At 37.8% G+C, this 17,636-nt stretch overlaps 2 protein-coding genes across 3 annotated transcripts; one reads left to right on the top strand and one right to left on the bottom strand.

Moving 5' to 3' along the window:
- Nucleotides 1–1,537: 1,537 nt before the first annotated feature.
- On the top strand, nt 1,538–14,973 carry dzip1 (DAZ interacting zinc finger protein 1). 2 transcript variants are annotated; one of them, XM_043241005.1, is made up of 19 exons: nt 1,538–1,666; nt 2,761–2,875; nt 3,168–3,785; nt 6,263–6,347; nt 6,671–6,801; nt 6,876–7,034; nt 7,220–7,348; nt 7,443–7,505; nt 7,582–7,710; nt 7,979–8,027; nt 8,137–8,184; nt 9,181–9,240; nt 10,280–10,428; nt 10,553–10,739; nt 12,061–12,214; nt 12,930–13,258; nt 13,343–13,485; nt 14,301–14,472; nt 14,612–14,973. In XM_043241005.1, exons 2-19 carry the CDS (start codon nt 2,873–2,875, stop codon nt 14,692–14,694), a joined length of 2,691 nt encoding a protein of 896 aa, XP_043096940.1. In that variant the 5' UTR covers nt 1,538–1,666; nt 2,761–2,872; the 3' UTR covers nt 14,695–14,973. The 2 variants fall into 2 exon arrangements, with proteins under 2 accessions (XP_043096940.1, XP_043096939.1); XM_043241004.1 differs by lacking the exon at nt 9,181–9,240 and having other exon boundaries at nt 14,612–14,971.
- Nucleotides 14,974–15,112: 139 nt separating this feature from the next.
- On the bottom strand, nt 15,113–17,636 carry LOC122346405 (claudin-10-like). Its single transcript, XM_043241006.1, has 5 exons — nt 17,405–17,636; nt 16,465–16,626; nt 16,300–16,381; nt 15,882–15,989; nt 15,113–15,371 (listed from the first exon to the last, which is right to left on the bottom strand). Exons 1-5 carry the CDS (start codon nt 17,634–17,636, stop codon nt 15,152–15,154), a joined length of 804 nt encoding a protein of 267 aa, XP_043096941.1. The 3' UTR covers nt 15,113–15,151.

A 17,636-nucleotide genomic window follows, 5' to 3' on the forward strand; every position in this document is an offset into this window, starting at 1 on the left:
AAGATGACATTCCATTTTAAAATACTACAAACTAACATGATTACATATTATTTAAACAAGAGCAATAATTAATTCAGAATTGAGGCTCAGTCTGGGTCAGGCCAAAAAATCTCATCCACATCACAGGCTATATTGGCTAAATTCTCTCAGATGCCTTATGTCTTTGTGTCATTGTTCACGAACGAGAAGTCAACATGTTCAGTTATGGTGTCAATACAACACTGCGCTCTGTTAGTATGACCTGATGTAAACTATGACAACAGTTCGGATGACAGCTACTGTACTGAAATGCAGAAGGCTGAACTGATGTCATTGTGTACATAATCAGATAAAAATCTAATTACATAAGCAATTGCATGAACGTACCAGAGCAACGGCAGCTTTTTTCAAAGGCATCATATGTGCACAAGTGACTGGATGATGTGGATGTTTTAAGAAATTCATTTGTGATCTGAGAAATGGACCAAAACCACTAAGAAATACCGTGAGCTGACTTTGGCCGGTTTATCTCCGTTAAAGGTTGGCGTGTGATCAATTTTGTGTCCTAGCATTTCCACTTGAGTTATTGTGTGCTAACCGAGCTCAAACGGTGCACATGTGAGTGAACAATATCGAATGCTAGTGATTTTTAAATAAGCACATGGTGTAAGCACTGAGAAATATAGGGGATTGTGTTTAGTTTAGAGAAATGAGTGTGCTTTTTGAAAAATGGAATTATTGAAATTTTAGTTCACAGCCTGGTTATAGTAATAATAATCCGTTTTAAAATGTCCTTTCTATACAGCCTACCACTTATATGAACTCACAAATATCAGAAACATTGATGTAATGTAATGTCTAACAAATAGGATGTTTTCTCACTCTTTTTTATTTCATATCAGTATGGTACAATATTACACAAGATGGTTCAAATCATGGTAGCAGCAACAAGGGAGGTAAAATATATCTAAAAGTAGTCTTTAATGGAGTTAAATCCAAGTCAAGTGGCTTTTTATTGTCATTTCAACTACATATAGCTGTGCAGTACATAGTGAAATGAGACAACGTTTCTCCTGGACCTGGTGCTACATGGAGTCACACTTACAACAAAATACACAATAGAAGAGAACTCACATACTGAGCTAAGACAGTGTCTTAGCCGCATAAAGTGTGCAGACTAGTGCAAACAGCAGCGGAGTAGAGCGCAAACCCAGCGTGCAAACTAGTGCAAAGACATAATCAGTGCAAGAACACAAAATACAAACAACGATAAATATGAAGTGCGGGAAGAATGTGAATGTTCCGGATGTTACTAACTACACTTTTTGTCATGTCATTTGGATTCATTACAGTTAGTAAGCACGGTCCACGCAGTTCTGTCCGGGAGCGGTTTGCAGCGAGGCCTGTGTGCTGATGCTCCCCGCGGGACTCCTCGCGCGCCCTTCCCCCTCCTCGAGCCCCGGAGATGAGACGAGGCTCGCGCCAGGAATGCGCTGTGACGTCACGGCGCTCCGGATCTCGCACTTTTTGGGGGAATCGCTTCGTCGGGCTTCTTCCCGCCCGCGTTCAGGTTTAGCGCAACCTCGTATCTTTTTTGTTCGGGTCGCAGCGCGGGGCTGAAGCGGACTGAACCAGGTTCCGACTTGCTTCTGCATGGGTTCTTTGCTAAAAGTTTCTTCGCCGAGAGGTAAGAGCCGCTCATCTCTCCTTCCCGTTACTCAGCGGCCAGAACTCTTCGGTTTGCCCTGAAAATGGCCGAAAACGAACTTTATGTTATATTTATCCCTCGCTTCGTTCTACAGAATTGAAATTGAGACTTTTCCCTCAAAAGTTAAATTTTCTGCGCCGTTCTCATGCACGAGTCCCCTTTTTGTTCGTAACTGAGCTTGTCCCGACTTGAGATGTTTTGAAGGGGCAGTAACCTGAGAAGAAGCCTGTTGAAATGCTCGACTAGACAGAGACGTTCAGACTTCAGTCTGTGTAAAGGAAAATGGTCTCATCTCATGAAGTTGAATCTGTCAAGAACATACAGGCCGCATTTTACTCATAAGATCAAAGGGGGAAAAGTCAAATGCATAATGCATTGTATTTTCTACGAAGGCAATACCTAAAAGATTTGAACCTACACATTTTTCATCACCTTAAAACTAATTTTAATGTGTGTGTGTGTGTGTGTATATATATATATATATATATATATATATATATATATATATATATATATATATATATATACACACACACACATATATATATATATATATATATATATATATATATATATATATATATATATATATATATATATATGTATGTATGTATGTATATACACACAGACACAGTGATCTATTGTTTTAAGCGTTATTAGTGTATGGCGCGTGATATTTGTTTTACTGCATTATATTTTGACAATGTAAATACAAATTGTCATAATTACTTTAATTTGCTTAATTAAAGCAAATTAAAGCAAACATTTAAACGTATTAATGCAAGCATATGCACATTTAGCTCGTACGTTCAAGTCGTTTTAAACAGAAACGTAATTGTTTTGAACAGAAAAGTAATTATTTTTTGGCGTGATGCAGTAATAATTTGAAATAAACTGTAATCTGGTTAATTGCCTAATATATACTTTAGAAGACGAAGGCTGTTCAAGGTCAAATAAAAAAAAAACATTTTATGAAATAATAGGTGATTAAAACGATCTGTCTTGTTTGACAAATGACAGGTAAAACGTAAACGACCTTTAACGTGCACGTGCTCTTCCTCCTCTCTGTTCAGCGTGTGCCGCGCAAACTGGGACACGCGCTCTAGTTTCCATAGAAACGCGCAAGACGCCTTGATACCGCTGTGCCGCTCCGATCATTCATCAAGACTTCACAAAAACAGCAAGATGGTAAGGAGACAAGCGACACCACGACTCGGCGAAATAAGGTGGAATTTATCATACATCGACGATTTAACCGTTTTATTCCCGCGTTTAACCTGTTTAATGAACGCTCGAGGTCTTGTGGACCCGCTGTGTTGTTGCTGTTAGCTGGTAACAATTAGCTTGCAGTGGTGGAGCCAATAAGGAATGTTTTTACGCGTGGCTTTAAGAAATTAGCTGGTTTACTGATACAATACAAGTGTGTTTTTTTTTTTATTTTGTGAGAAGAATTTACCTAGCTCTTTGTTTCCCCCTGCAGCCATTTTATGACAACGTTTACTACCCGTACCCCTCAGATCCCCCGGGAACCCATTCTTCAGCAGGGATCCCGTCTCTCTTGAGCTCTCCTCAGAGTCAGCCCTCCTCCGGCAGCCTGAGCAGACCGGCCGCATCCACCATGTCCGGACCGCTCACTTCCTCCGGAGCCACAGCCGTTCCCCCGCTTTTCAAGTTCAGAGGCCGGCGCGAGAACGTGGATTGGCGTCGGATCAACGCCGTGGATGTAGACCGGGTGGCTTCCGAATTGGATTTCCACACTCTGCAGGAGCACATCACAGAGGTGACGTTCTGCAGCGTGGAGGGCGAGCGCTGCCAGCGCTGTCAGAGCCCCGTGGACCCGGCTCTGATTAAGCTCTTTCGGCTGGCCCAGCTAACCGTGGAGTACCTGCTGCATTCCCAGGACTGCCTCAGCATCAGCCTGCAGGCGGCCGAGGAGAAGCTTCAGGCGGAGGCGCGCGAGAGGGAGCAGCTCTGCGTCCAGCTGCAGAAAAAAAACCAAGAGGCCAAGACGCTGAAGGAGGAACTGAAGCAGAGGAAGAAGATCATAGCCTCTCAGCAAGCCATGTTCAGCACGGGGATCGGTGCCAATTACCACAAGGTCTGTACAGCCCCGTGGTGGAGTGTGAATGTCCGTATTAGCATTTTCATTGTCGCTGTCACCTTCCCCCTCAAGGCCAGACTCCATACCACCCCTGTCTCGCAGTTCATTGACCCCGGTGAATGTAACGTGCTTTTCTCACATTTGATGGTGCGAAGGAACAACATTAATTCGCATACTATGCTCTGATCTCTGTTAGGTATAGTTAAAATCATTGTTAATTAAACAGAAATTTTTTTAAGTGAGATGAAGCTGATATAGAATTAGATTAGGCAAGAAACATAAATAAAATTGAAATTAGAAATGCCATTGCCACTAACAGAAAAAAAATTAAGAAATTGTAAGGTCTAAAATGACAAAAAAAAAAGAATTTTTTTTAAAGAAATTAAAATTATAAAAACATAAATTATTAAAGCAATAACAAAAATTCACAATACAAAAACTGTAGGCGAATATATATTTAAATTTAAAAGTAAACTTATAGATGACATTAAAGCTCTCAGACAAGGATTAAAAGTAAGAAAACGACATATTTTTATTTCACGCCATCTTTAAAAGTATGTACTTTACCATCACTAGTATAGTATGTACTTTTCTTATCCAGTAAAGATATTTGTGAGTATTTGTTCTAAAAGAAGTGATGTCAACACTTTTAAGTCCATAATCAGGCCTGCAGGCCGGGACAGGATTAGCTAATCACTAGATGCTGTGTTTTTTGGACACGGCATTCAGGATTTGGAGAATGGAGCAGATGGTGTCAGCTGGTGACGATGATTGTACTCCTCTTATAAAAGAGCCTTAAGTGGAGGAAACAAATCAAAGCGCCCATCCCCCACCATGCCCATCATCTCCTCCCACTCATCTCATCAATGGAATAAAACCGTATGCTGGGTTGCTTTTAGAAACATTTTAGTCTTTGCACCACGGCTGTATCTGCTGTTTGCTCATTTGCGATCGTGGAACTGTCGCTGCTGATTGCGGCCAGCTGTTGCTAAGACAAGGCCTGGTGTTTCATGCCGTTGCTAGGAAAAGCATGGGCACCTGATAGCAGAATCAAAATGAATGGGCTGCTCATGGTTTACTGTTTACTTCTGGATTAAGTGTTTTTAGCTGTGAGCAATGAAGTGGTTACCCGAATGTAGCTGGGTCTGATTACATTTCCCCTAAAATCGCAAAAAAGAAGTTGCATTTTGCATAAATACATTGAGGCCTATTTTTTAATAACAATAAGATTATTTTGCATTGTAATATTTTATAGTGACATTTCTGCCCATAATTTTCATTTTTGTAATGTTTCTTGTTTGTTTACTGTTATATATTCCAGATTAAACTCAAAAGGCAGTACAGCAAATGCTATACAATATAAATATGATATATATATATATATATATATATATATATATAGTATATATATTTTGTTTTATTGAGAGGGTTATTTTGTTTTAGAGAAATGTCATGAAATGAGGAAAAATGTTATTTAAGCAAAATATAATATAATATTATATAAATAATATAAATTCACAGCAAAACTTATTATATTCCTTTTGTTTTATTAAAATGAAATCCGCATAAATACAAACCAGTACAATGAATAAAAAGTACCATAATATGAACACACACACACAAATAATACATATATATGCATATATTTTTTCCCATAAAAAAAGTAAATTATCACTGCAAGAGGATGTTTAAATGTGTAGAAAATCTTGATCTTAAAATAATCTTAATTTTCTTTGAGATGAAATTGGATCCAGCTATTCCTTCACAGTTTTCTAGAGGTTCCTCCGGTTCTGTAATACACTGTCTTGGTCTTAGTTCAACACCTGCTGAGGCTGCAGATTGACACCAATGGATCCTAAACACATAATTGCATTTCACAGTTGATTTGGGAAGTTATGTTAGTGCAGCAATGCAATTATGTCACACAGTGGGAGTCGTACAGAGACAGTCTTCTCTCTCTCGTCGGAAAAAAAAGGCGAATGCAGAGAGTGTTTTTATCTGATGGGTATCAATGGCAGTGTGGTTAAATTTGCATGAAACTAACAGACGGGCGTTTTGGCTGCTAAATGTGGTGTATGATGCGCGGTGTTGAGGATTTCCCACATATCCGTGAATTGGAGCGAGAGGTAGAGCGGGGAAAATATGTAACATCAACCTTCCACCACCCGGTGTTTCCATGGCAACGTGCCCACATTGTCTCTTGGTGTTATTGCCGAGTGGAGTGTGAGTGACAGCTGTGTTGAGCTCCACCGACACCTGCTCATCACCTGAGCGGGGGCTCGTGTTCGCTTTGACCTTCAGCGGCGTTTCTCCTGGGCACGGTTGCATTTTAGATCACCCGAAAAGAAAGATTCTGTCGTCATTTACTCACCCATACCATGTTTTCCCAACCTACAGGGCTTTCGTTTTTCCAATGGAATACAAAGGAAGCAAGTCGTAGGTTTACTATATCTTCTGATTTTTTTTTGTTTCAGTGCCTACACTGCGAGAAAGCCTTCATGAATGCCTCTTTCCTGCAAAGTCACATGCAGCGCAGACATCCAACTGAGTTTGACATCAGTGAGTTCAAACTGTGCGCTGAATCACCTCACAATGTGTGTCTGTTGCGTTTTGCTTGCCCTTGTGAAAAAGAACTACACGTTTAGCATATAATACACAGCAATAATATACTTTAAAAGAATAAATGTAAACGCAAACATAATGTTTAAGGGAATTTCATGTTAATTGCAATTAAATAAAAATGTTTTACTATAATATATATTATAATGCATGTTGTGAAACGGTCTGTTATGAAACGTGAGCGTTCTTTTATTGTATTATCTAATATTGTATTATCTGCAAGTATAGCAAATTTTTACTTCTAAGCATCTCATATTTTCCAGAACTGATGACTGATAATCAGAAAAAAATTCAGACCATGAAGTTACAAGAGGAAATCAACAAACTACAAGAGCAGTTGACCCTAGTCACGTCCCAAATGGAGACACAGCAGAAAGACTACACCGCTAAACAGGTTAGATGAGACAAAAGACACACTGCGCTTTTAATAGAATGATTTGTTGCTTAAAACAAGTTTTTTTTCTCCAGGAGAAAGAGCTCATTCAAAGGCAGGACGAGTTTAAGAGACAACTGGAAATATGGAAAGAAGAAGAGAAAATGCGGATGAACAGCAAAATAGATGAAGTCAAGCAAGTCTGTCAGCGGGACATGGATTCAATGCATCAAAGGAACAGAAACCTAGAAAATGTGTGTTTCTTTCATTTACTCAACCATATCATGTTTTAAAAAAAAATACTGTAATATTATATAATATGCTGTATGTCCAAACTTGCTTATAAATTGATCAAAGAAGGCAAAAATGTATAGAAGTATTGATATTATGTAATGTGATTATACTGAAATGCATTATTACGGTACTTTCCTTCCCTCAGGAGCTGTTAAAATTACAGCAGAAAAATTTACAGGAAAGTGTGCAGTCGGTACAGACACAGCCCAGTTCATCGGCCAGCAGCGAACACTGGCAGGAAGTGGTTAAGCTTCAGCAAAAACTCCACAAACAAGTAAGAGATACGACATTCAGATGATTTGGGACAGTCTGGTACACCACACCTTAGAACGGAAATGTAGTTTTAAATCATTTTTTTCTTTACTTAGGAGGTGAAGTGGGCAGGGAAAATGCAAAAAGTCAAGGATGAACATGACGGTGAAAAAAGCCTGGTAGGTCTAACAGGCATCATGTAGTCGTTTTAATTCAGAAACAGCTCATGTATTCACATATCATCTGTTCCATCAGCTTCAGGAGGAGCTGTTCAAACTGCGCTCGGCCGTGTCAGAAGGCAGAGAGGAGTCCCGACGACAGGTGCAGGAGCTGAGCCACAGGTTAAAGGAGCAGCAGCAGATTATTGCCTCCCAAAACAAGCAGGTCAGTACTGTATCCCAGCACAGGAAGAGGCTCGATTGTTCAGGATTTCCTGTATTAGCGCAGAGGCCCACAGCATAATCTTTAGGTTCAGACTAGGTGGGAAAATATCCGGACGTTCGTGTAATTATCATCACACTGATTGTGTTGTCGGCTCGTCGTTATGCAGGTTGTTCGTTTAGTAAAACGTAAGTTTGAAGTGACGGCTAAGATAAATTTGTCGCTGACTGTTTGTTTTAAGAAATAACATGCGGTTTTGTTTACGTGACAGATAAAACATATCTCGTCAAAGCCACCAGCAATAACAGCACAGCGTGAAGGTATGTAGACATTATATTTTTGGACAAACTTAATAAATCTCTTTAGTATTTGCGAGATGTGTTTTCCTCAAGACAAAAAAAACCCATAACGTATATTTTTTTGTTTCAGCGGTTACTCCCCCGGCTCCAGAGACTAAAGCTAAAGTGGTGCTCAGCGGTAAGTCCCTCCATAATATGGTTTTCGTATAATGATGTCGAAATAATATTGATACCTAAACATTATGTAGATCGCAGTTCACGCACTGTGACCTAATAAATCTTCAACAAATAAACACAATTTCTTTCAAATATTCATAACCTGCTGCACCTATCGAAGCTTTTGCACGTTGTAATATCAGGCTTATGGAACAAAGGATCTGCATCCTTTGCCTCTTTACCAAAAAGCAAGATCAGAACAGTCAAAATATGAAAAAAAAAAAGAAAAAGATCTTCAGTGCATCAAGCTGCGAAGCAAAATCTCATTAGTCCAAAACGTTTAAGCAGTAAATATATTCTGATTTGCTTTAGTTTTGTGGCTTTGTTCTGCAGCTGACTGTCAGCAAGGACAGAAATATTACCTGACAAGCATGATGCGTAACAGCTAGTTAGGAAAATCTGTCAGCGCTAATGCTGCACCACTGTTCAGAAGTTTGAGGTCAGCAAAGTTTGTGGTGTTTTCAATAGAAGTCTCCTCATATAAGCTGTATTTATTTGAAATATAACAATTTAAAATGTAGTTCAAAAGTAATATCATCTCTACAGTCTTCGCTGTATTTCAGAAATGTAATTCTATTATGCTGATCTGAATTATAACATGCTGATTTGGCGTTCAAGATTCGTTTCAGCGGTTTGATCATTTTTTGGAAACCATGATACTTTCCAGGATTCTGTGATTTATAGACAGCCCAGCATTTGCTTGGTTTTGAAATCTTTCGTATGATTTGTCTTCACCGTCACATTTTGTTTTTTTGCTGTAGTTCATGTCTGTGTTATTGGCGCACACTAGCATATAGATGGCTTTAAATCTAATGTACTGTACACATGATGTAATGGAGTCTTTGATCAGCATGTGGCCAGTATGGGTAATATCGGTGCAAAATAAGAGGGTTAGATATGAATGTGTCCATCCATAACCCCTGCACTCTTCTCTGACCTCTTTGCACTGTCCTATTAGAGCAGTCCAGCTCAGTCCATAAACTGGATCCTATAGTGGAGCTGTCTGAGGAGGAGAAAGGTAAAGCAGTAGAGTAATTGAGTGTAGTGGTCTGTGGCATGCTCGTATCCGTCTGCATGGATCCGTGGCTCAGGTCTGTGCGTTCGGTCTGAGCATGTGCTAAAGTGAAATGCTAAGCATGCCAAACTGAAGACATGAGCTGTCCCCTCAGTAAACACTGATGTTATAGCATGCATGTCACCATTGGACAGCTCGGAGCAAGACAAAAGGAAAGATACAGTAAATGAGCTTATATTTGAAGTGCTTGTGTTCTGCATTGTTTATGGATTTGAAAAATATAATAGGCATTGTACAATTGCAGAGGCATTTACAATTTTTTTCTTTTTTCTTGTTCGCAAGGTCAGAATAAATCATTTATGTTAGCAAGCAAATCGCAAGCCCTGTTTACAGTTGATATTAATATATGAATTAGTTAGAAGACAAATGTTTATTTAAATATTATAATAATACTTTTATAAACAACGCTGAAAGGTTAGTATGATTTTTTAAATAATATTTTTAATTAGCAGATTCACATTAAAAGACAAGGATTTCTTTTTCAAATAAATGCTGCACTTTTGAACTTTTGAACTGAACAAAGATGTATCGCAGTTTTCACAAACATTAAGCAGCAAAACTGATTTGAACATTGATGATGATAATAAGCGATCCTTGAGTAGCAAATAAGCATTTAAGAAAGATTTATGAAGGATTGTGTGAAGACTGGAGTGAATAAATTGCTTTTTAAAATATATGTTTTTAAAAACTGATTTTAAATTTCGCTCCATATTATATATTTAATCAAATAAATGCAGCTTTGGAGAGTATGACCGTTTTTTGTTTTCGTTGGTTTAGTATTTCTCTATGCATTTACTTTATAGAGCACTGATGTGCAAGTTTTTGTGATATAAGATTATTTTCCAATACCATGTTAAAATGTTTTTAAAAAGTCGTAGCATCTGCCAATGCAATTGTAGAATGGCAGAAAATTGATTTCAGAGAATGTGCCATCCAGCACGGTGAGTGGCTTTTACCATGACCGTTTGTCATGTATTTTCAGATTCTTCTAGCATCTCTGAAGGTCACACAGAGAACCGGTCGTGGCAGCAGGAAGTGCAGGAGCTGTTAAAAAACCCAGGTTTAAGGAGAGACATGCGTCTGGCTGCTCAGCAGAACCTTGAAGATCGACTGCAGAGCTTAGGCATCAAGGTAGCGAGTTTCAGCCTACGTTACGAAATAACTTATGAAAAAATATATTTTATAGATTATACAGCTGGGCTGCAGCTGAGAAGCCATGACCTTGTATAACTTCAACAACTCCTGCTTTGTTCAGGGAGACAGCGGTCTCTGTAAAGGGGCATTTAAGAGCACCATGACCCAGGTCATCACTGATCGTCAGAAGAGACAGAAAGAGGATCCAGCGTATCGGAGGGCTCTGAAAGAGATCGGCCATAAACTGGAGCAGAGAGTGAAGGAGAGGAACACAGAGCAGCCAGCCAAACACAAACAACATGAACAAGGTCAAGAATTTTAAAGTTTCAAGGATGAGAACAAGGCTTTACACAAATTTGTTTTATGTCTATTATAAAAATGTTTATTATGTTAACTAAAACTGAAAGCATTAAAAGCATTTATCTTGAAGTACTGCTAAAATATAAGTCAAAATAAATGAAAGCAGTAGTCTGTAACTTTTTTTGGTTAAATATTATCCAAACACATTTTGATGGCTAATTGTGAATAAGGATTTTATAAAACACATGTGAATTAAATTATATTACATTCCAGTTTTAAATGTGCTTCTGATTACAGATTACACAAGGATTTGTATTTTAAAGAGAACCAGTTTAATCTAATGATCACTTCATGAGCATTTTACCGTTTGATTTTAGCAAAATATCACATACACAGAACTGTAAAGGTATTTACGGCAAGCCGTCAAAATAAAAGTCTGGTTTAATTTGAAGTCATTATGCCTGCTACTATTTTTCTGTTGAATGTACGTAGCCCACTACTAATACTACTAGCCTACTAAAATGAAACAAACATTATTTTTGAGAATTAATCACAACATTTTTTTCAAGAAATAACGTTTAAAAATAACGTTTTTGTTAAACTTAATAAATTGATGGGAAAATGTATGTTTCATTATTTTAATTAATTAAACTTGTTTTTTTTAATTTATAAAACTGAATATAACTATGAAAAAGTTGAGAAAAATTAAAACGGAGACAAACATAGACTTACAGACTACAGTGTTAAACAATGCAATATTTCACCCAGTTTTTGTGAGTGCTTTGTATTTGCGTGAAATGTTTTGTTGCTCACTTATGTTTCACTTTCCTGTGGCCAACGCCAGCAAACAAGTTGACTCAAGTTGGCTATTGGATTTCAAATTGTGTTGAAACTGCCCCAACTAACTTTTACAGAGAGTCAAATAACATTAGACGCGAAATTTGTCGCATCGCACCATAATCAAACACAACCTCTGTTATATATTTTTCTATTGCACCGCGATGGTGCAAGTCTGACTGGGTTAGAAATAGATGATCCTGTAGCCAAAATCAAAGTTTTACTGTTATTAATGTGATTAATGCAAGTCATTCTTTGCCAGGAAAGACTGCGAATAAAACAAAAGAGGCCATTGGACTTGAAACGCAGATTAATCATGTTCAGTCGAGAGAAAACAAACTCCAACCAACACCAAAAGGGGAAACTCACTGATCCAACAAACTCCAACAGCTAGTTTTTTGGAGTTTGTTGGTGTTTGTCTGTCCTGTGTGAATTGATTTTTAGAAGGCTTATGTAGACAGCAGAGCTGATTTTTGCCTTATTCTCTTGCAGTGGTTCAATCCAGACCCAGATCCAGCAGTTTTCCATCTACAGTAACTCGAGTGGTGTCAGGCCCTGCTCCTAAACAGCTGAACATCCCACAACCTACTCCACGCAGCAGAACCAGCACCCTGCCCAAGACCTCCACACCGCTACAGCATCACAGGTACAGCAACATTTACTCTGGCCTTCATAAAAACTGTTTTTTTAAAAACTGAAATAAAATGACAATAAAAAATAAATACTATTAAACAGACTCTTTTTATATATTTGTATTTCTATATTCATGATCATGCACAATATTACAATATTATTTATATTAATTGTTTTCTGCTGACATATCTAAGCTTGTTAGGCCATTTTTTTATATATTTAAGCATGTTCAATCAACAGTGTTATTTTAGTATTATTAATGCATAACTATAGTATTTGTAATATTCATTTTTTTTATTGTATTTTTATGTTTATGTTATTATTAGTTTTCCAGTATTTACATTTTTAATTCATTTAATCTGTTTTTATTTTTTTAATTTTGCCAAGCTATTCAATTATACTTCTGTTTTTTATTTTAATTCTTTTAATCATCTCAGTGCTACATAAAAATGTTAAAACTAAATGAAATTAAGTTTTTTTATATTTTATTTTAATTAAGAAATTTGCATTTTTGTTAGTTATAAAATTTGGCAACAAATTTGTCCTTGTTACATGTCGCATGTACTTACTGTTATAATAAAAATGAATTATGCGTAATTACATGAAAGTAACCCTAATTTCAACCCTCACCATATAGTAATTACATGTAGTTAATTAATATTTCTCAGTATTGTGCATTGCTTTTTTCTGGCTTGTATGAAAATATACATATTGCATTTCGCCTGCAGAACTCCTCCATTCAGCTCTGATGAAGAATCATCTGAGGAAGAGGAAGAAGAATCGTCTGAAGAAGAAACCCCTCAAACACAGAAGAAATCCTCCCTGGTCAACAGCGCCACAGTCAAAGCCCAGACGGCCAAAACGCAGCAGCGCTTGACCCCTCACGCTCCTGCCGTGCGCTCCGCTGCACCCGTGATCAGCGCGGACAGGACGGACGTGACGGCTCTGAGCGAGAGCGACAGCGAGTGGAGCGACGGCAGCGAGATGGAGGAGATCAACCTCTCACAGCTGCACAAACACACTGACCAGAATGGAAACGTGGAGAAGATCACTCACAGTAAGACTCACATCTAATGTCAGGACGGTCTGGAGTGGGACAGAAAAATGCTACAAATGTGTATTGTTTGTGTGCTTTCTGCAGGTAACGTGAAAACTCTCAGCAGAAGCCTTGAAAAACAGCTGGAAGCAGGAGGCCCGAAGAAACCAGCAGGGGGCGTTAATATGTTGCTCGAAAAGCCAACAGCTGTCAAAAATATAAAGCAAGACGCAAGGAAAGAGTTAAAGGTGAGACCTGCTTCGTTAAACAGATACAGATGTTTACTTCATACAAATGTGACATTTATTGAAGTGCTTCTGCATTTAATAAAATTCTTTTTGAGAAGCTGCATGTTAATGAGTGTTAAATAACACTAATATACATTATTAATTAAAAATACAGTAAATACTCATTCAGTTAATGTAGCTCATCACCATAACTGTAGTGAATACTGAATATATATATATATATATATATATATATATATATATATATATATATATATATATATATATATACCCTTCTTTTCAAACATTTGACAGCAAATAGTGTACACTCTTCTTTGTCAGATGCAACTCAAGAATACATGTATTTATGCTTTGATTTCTACGAACAGCTTATCCTTGCATTGCTGGCCTGATACTGTTTTCATTCAACATAAAATTGATCAATGATATTTAAAGATATTTATAATATTAGAATGCAAGTACATTAGAATGATTTTTAATTGGATCACTGAAGTCTGGAACAAGGCAGGGTTAATATATAGTTATTTTAAAACGAATATTTCTAAAATATAAACATTTTTGTCACTGTAAGAACAATAAATGTTAACTGAAACAAAAAAAACATTTTTTAAACCTTTTATTTCAGCTAGTTGTCAAGGCAAGAGTTCTCATTTCTATTTGGTTTAATGCGACGTACTAAAGAACTGAAATGAAAATAATTAAAATTACTTTAAAAAGTTGAATGAAATCTAAAATGCCTTTCTTGTTCCTAAGATGTGTTAGTCTTTATCTCTACATCATATTTCAAATGAGTTGTTCCGCCCTGCTGCTTTCAGTACACAGATGAAGATGATGAGGATGATGACTGGGATATCTCTTCTCTGGAGGATGTGCCCGCTGTAACCAAACCCAGCCAATGTCCTGCACCCGTCAGGAAGAGCCTGGACAAGAGTCTGGACACCAGCACCAGTGTGTGGGGCTCATCCACAGGCAAAGGACAGAAGCCAGGTACACAGCGTTCATTATTAACCTAATGGCTATAAAACTATTTACATCTTACAAACTGTGCTTTTTTGTTTTATCTGAAAAGTACATATTGTGCGAACAATTGTCAACCTTTTTTTTTTGTGTAATTTGTGTTTCTTAGGCCTCACAGACGCAGGAACCGGCAGCACACTCAAGAGCAGTTTAGTGACCGTCAGCGACTGGGATGATTCAGATGAGATATAATAAAATTCAGCAGAGCAATACCAAAACATCCTCACTTAATATATCTCATAATTGTAATATGCAGTATCTATTGTAGCTCAGGCTTAGTGATCATTCAGGGACAGCAGTGCAAAAGCTGTTTGATATTAACAGTGTTAAAGGTACTTTATATGAAATATAAAGGTACAAGTACATCTAATACTAAGGAACAGCCAAGGGATGTTGCACTTTAAAATAATTGCCTCATGTTTTATGATAGTTTATGTAATGTGTTAAACATTGATTTATTAAATTCACTTTTTCAAACACTTCAGAGGTTCTTTGTTTTGGACATACAAGCTTTTACATTTACATTAAAGCAATCTAACCAACAAAAGAGCAACAATAAGTACTGTGACAAGTATTCCTGCTTCATCTCAATGGATATAGACAACAAGCATTGAAATAGTTTCTAAATGAGGTATCTTTAAAGACAGGGTCACACGGCTGAGTCTATAACGGGCCTGACAGTTCTTGAAAGCTTGCTTTCTTGTGTTCCTCTTCTTCCTCTGCTCGGTCTGTTTCCTCTGCTCTTGCTGTATGATTGGTGTGAAGGAGGGATTAAAATCGTTGTGCGTCTGGACGAGGCCGGAAGTATGTACGTCCGTCTGGTGCGTGCTGACATGTAGGTTGGGGGTCTCCTGAGATTCTTGGAAAAACTGAGGAAATAGAAAATGTATTGAAAACACACAGTATACTATTACTCACGAATTTAGGATTCAGCAAGCATGCACCACTATGATAAATATCTAGGATGCGTGGTTTTATATTATTTTTATATATATATGTGTCCCTGAATCACAAAACCAGTCTTAAAGGAATAGTTAACCCCAAAATTAAAATTACCCCATATTTTACTCACCCGAAGCCATGTATATGACTTTCTTCTTTCACATGAACACAGTCTGAGTTTTTTAAAAATGTATCCTGGCTCTTCCAAGCTTGGTAATGCGGGTGGATAGCAACCGTTATTTTGAAGCTCCATAATTCCATACATCAATAGAAAGTTTATTTATTCAGCTTTCGGATAATGCATGAATCTCAATTTCGTAAGATGGACCCTTACGACTGGTTTTGTGGTCCAGTGTCGCGTACGTTCATCCAAGAATACTTTACAAATGCACCACAGCTGTTCAATATTGAAAATAATACAGTGCAATAGGCCAGACCTTCGTGGGAATGACTTTCTCGCAGAGAAATAGCACATGACCGCACTCCCACATATAACCAGACACGAACCTCCCCAGCCGATGAAGAGGGCTGCACCGAACTCAAACCTGAGGAAAATAAAAACCCTTAAGATGCATTCTCTTTACCCAGTTAATCTTTGACAGCTAGGTATCTCATCTCCTGAAATAGTGAAGTCTCCCAGGCACTGACAAAACCTTTAGAGCAGACTGTTTTGATACGTCAGTCTCTTTCAGCTCAACCAATAGCGAGAGTTAGGGGCTCGCAAATGTTGACTTTTTATTATGTCGTAATCGTTAAAAAGAAGCGCAGAAACTGCATACCTCACCTTTGAGCAATTTATTATTACTGAATAAATTATAAATGCATAACTATTTAAAAAATGTCGTAGTTACATACTTCTGTTCCAAGTAATATGGATTCACGAAGTCTGAACGCACTTTATTACCCCACCAGGAGTACACTATCATACCACAAAAACCTGCCAAATAGACAAAGCAATGCATCAGTTTATGATACTCAGTTTTTGGAGTATAAAAAAGGTTAATAAAGGCAGGTTTGTACCGCATGCCATGTACGTTAAAGCTGCTGCAAACGTCATTCTGGCGTTGGCGAGCTCAGATCCTCCGATTTTGGTGCATTTCATCCCAACGAGGGCAAGAACAGCCCCCCAGAAGCCAAAGATCACAGAGACGACAGCCAAGGCCCTGGATACATGGAGGAAAGCTAATAAACCAGAGAGGGAAAGAGAGAGACCCACACATGAAAAGTTTTTATGTTGTGGTGGAAACCAATTTCCATAATCTCATGGTTGACTAACTTCATTATATAATTAATTCATATAATTAAACAGTATATGCATCACCTTTTGTTTGATCAACCATGATACCTATTTATTATTCTTTTGTCAACAGAAAGTTCAGTGGAACAGCTTTTATTTGAAACAGAAATCTTAAAAATATGAATGTCTTTACTGTCACTTTTGCTGAAGAAGAGTGCTTATTTATCTATAGTGTAAGTTTAACTTCAAATAAAAGCATAATTTCAGATTTAGATATTTAAAAACCAATATTTTAAGCATTTCTTCCTCCATTTACTAACCCCCGAGTAGTTCCAACCCTGTATGAGTGTCTTTGTTCTGCTGAACACAAAGGAAAATATTTTGATAAAGATTTGTCACCAGGCTGTTTTGGGTCACTTTGGGTACCATAGTATTTTGTATTCCTACTATGGAAGTCAATGACGACCCAAAAAAGCCTGGTGACAAAGTTTTATCAAAGCTGCTTTGTGTTCAGCAGAACATATAAATTCTTACAGGTTTGGAACTACTCTGGGGTTAGTAATTGATGACAGAATTTTCAGTTTTGGGTGAACTATTCCTCTAAAAAGCACTAGTACACTTTTCACTCAAAATGTGGTTTTCCTTGCACGCTTAATATGCGCTTCTTTATTTATTTTTTTCAAATAACGACACACTGCGTCTTTTTTAACAGTGATTCCTTACCAGACAGGCTCATCATGGAGGGGTAGTATTTACAGGCAGATTTTCCTGTGGTGTCTGAGGCGCAGTCCATCCAGAGGTTGGAGTAGTAATTACCGGTGGTCAGAACAAAAGTGCCGACCTCTGAGAAGGTCCAATATTCAGTGGCCAGAGTGGAACAGATCAAAATCCAGCCACTCAAGCATGACAAAAAGCAACCGATCTCCACGTACATCTCCATCGTCCGCTGCCTCAT

This window comes from Puntigrus tetrazona, chromosome 6, assembly GCF_018831695.1.
Source record: "Puntigrus tetrazona isolate hp1 chromosome 6, ASM1883169v1, whole genome shotgun sequence".
NCBI lineage: Eukaryota > Metazoa > Chordata > Actinopteri > Cypriniformes > Cyprinidae > Puntigrus > Puntigrus tetrazona.

Coding starts and splice junctions, on each gene's coding strand:
- dzip1 (XM_043241005.1), top strand. Junction 7,035..7,219: donor GGAACAGAAACCTAGAAAAT/GTGTGTTTCTTT, acceptor TCCTTCCCTCAG/GAGCTGTTAAAATTACAGCA. Junction 13,486..14,300: donor ACGCAAGGAAAGAGTTAAAG/GTGAGACCTGCT, acceptor TGCTGCTTTCAG/TACACAGATGAAGATGATGA.
- LOC122346405 (XM_043241006.1), bottom strand. CDS start 17,636: ATGAGGCAGCGGACGATGGAGATGTACGTGGAGATCGGTTGCTTTTTG. Junction 16,627..17,404: donor CTCCATGATGAGCCTGTCTG/GTAAGGAATCAC, acceptor CTGGTTTATTAG/CTTTCCTCCATGTATCCAGG. Junction 15,372..15,881: donor AGAAAGTCATTCCCACGAAG/GTCTGGCCTATT, acceptor CTATTTCCTCAG/TTTTTCCAAGAATCTCAGGA.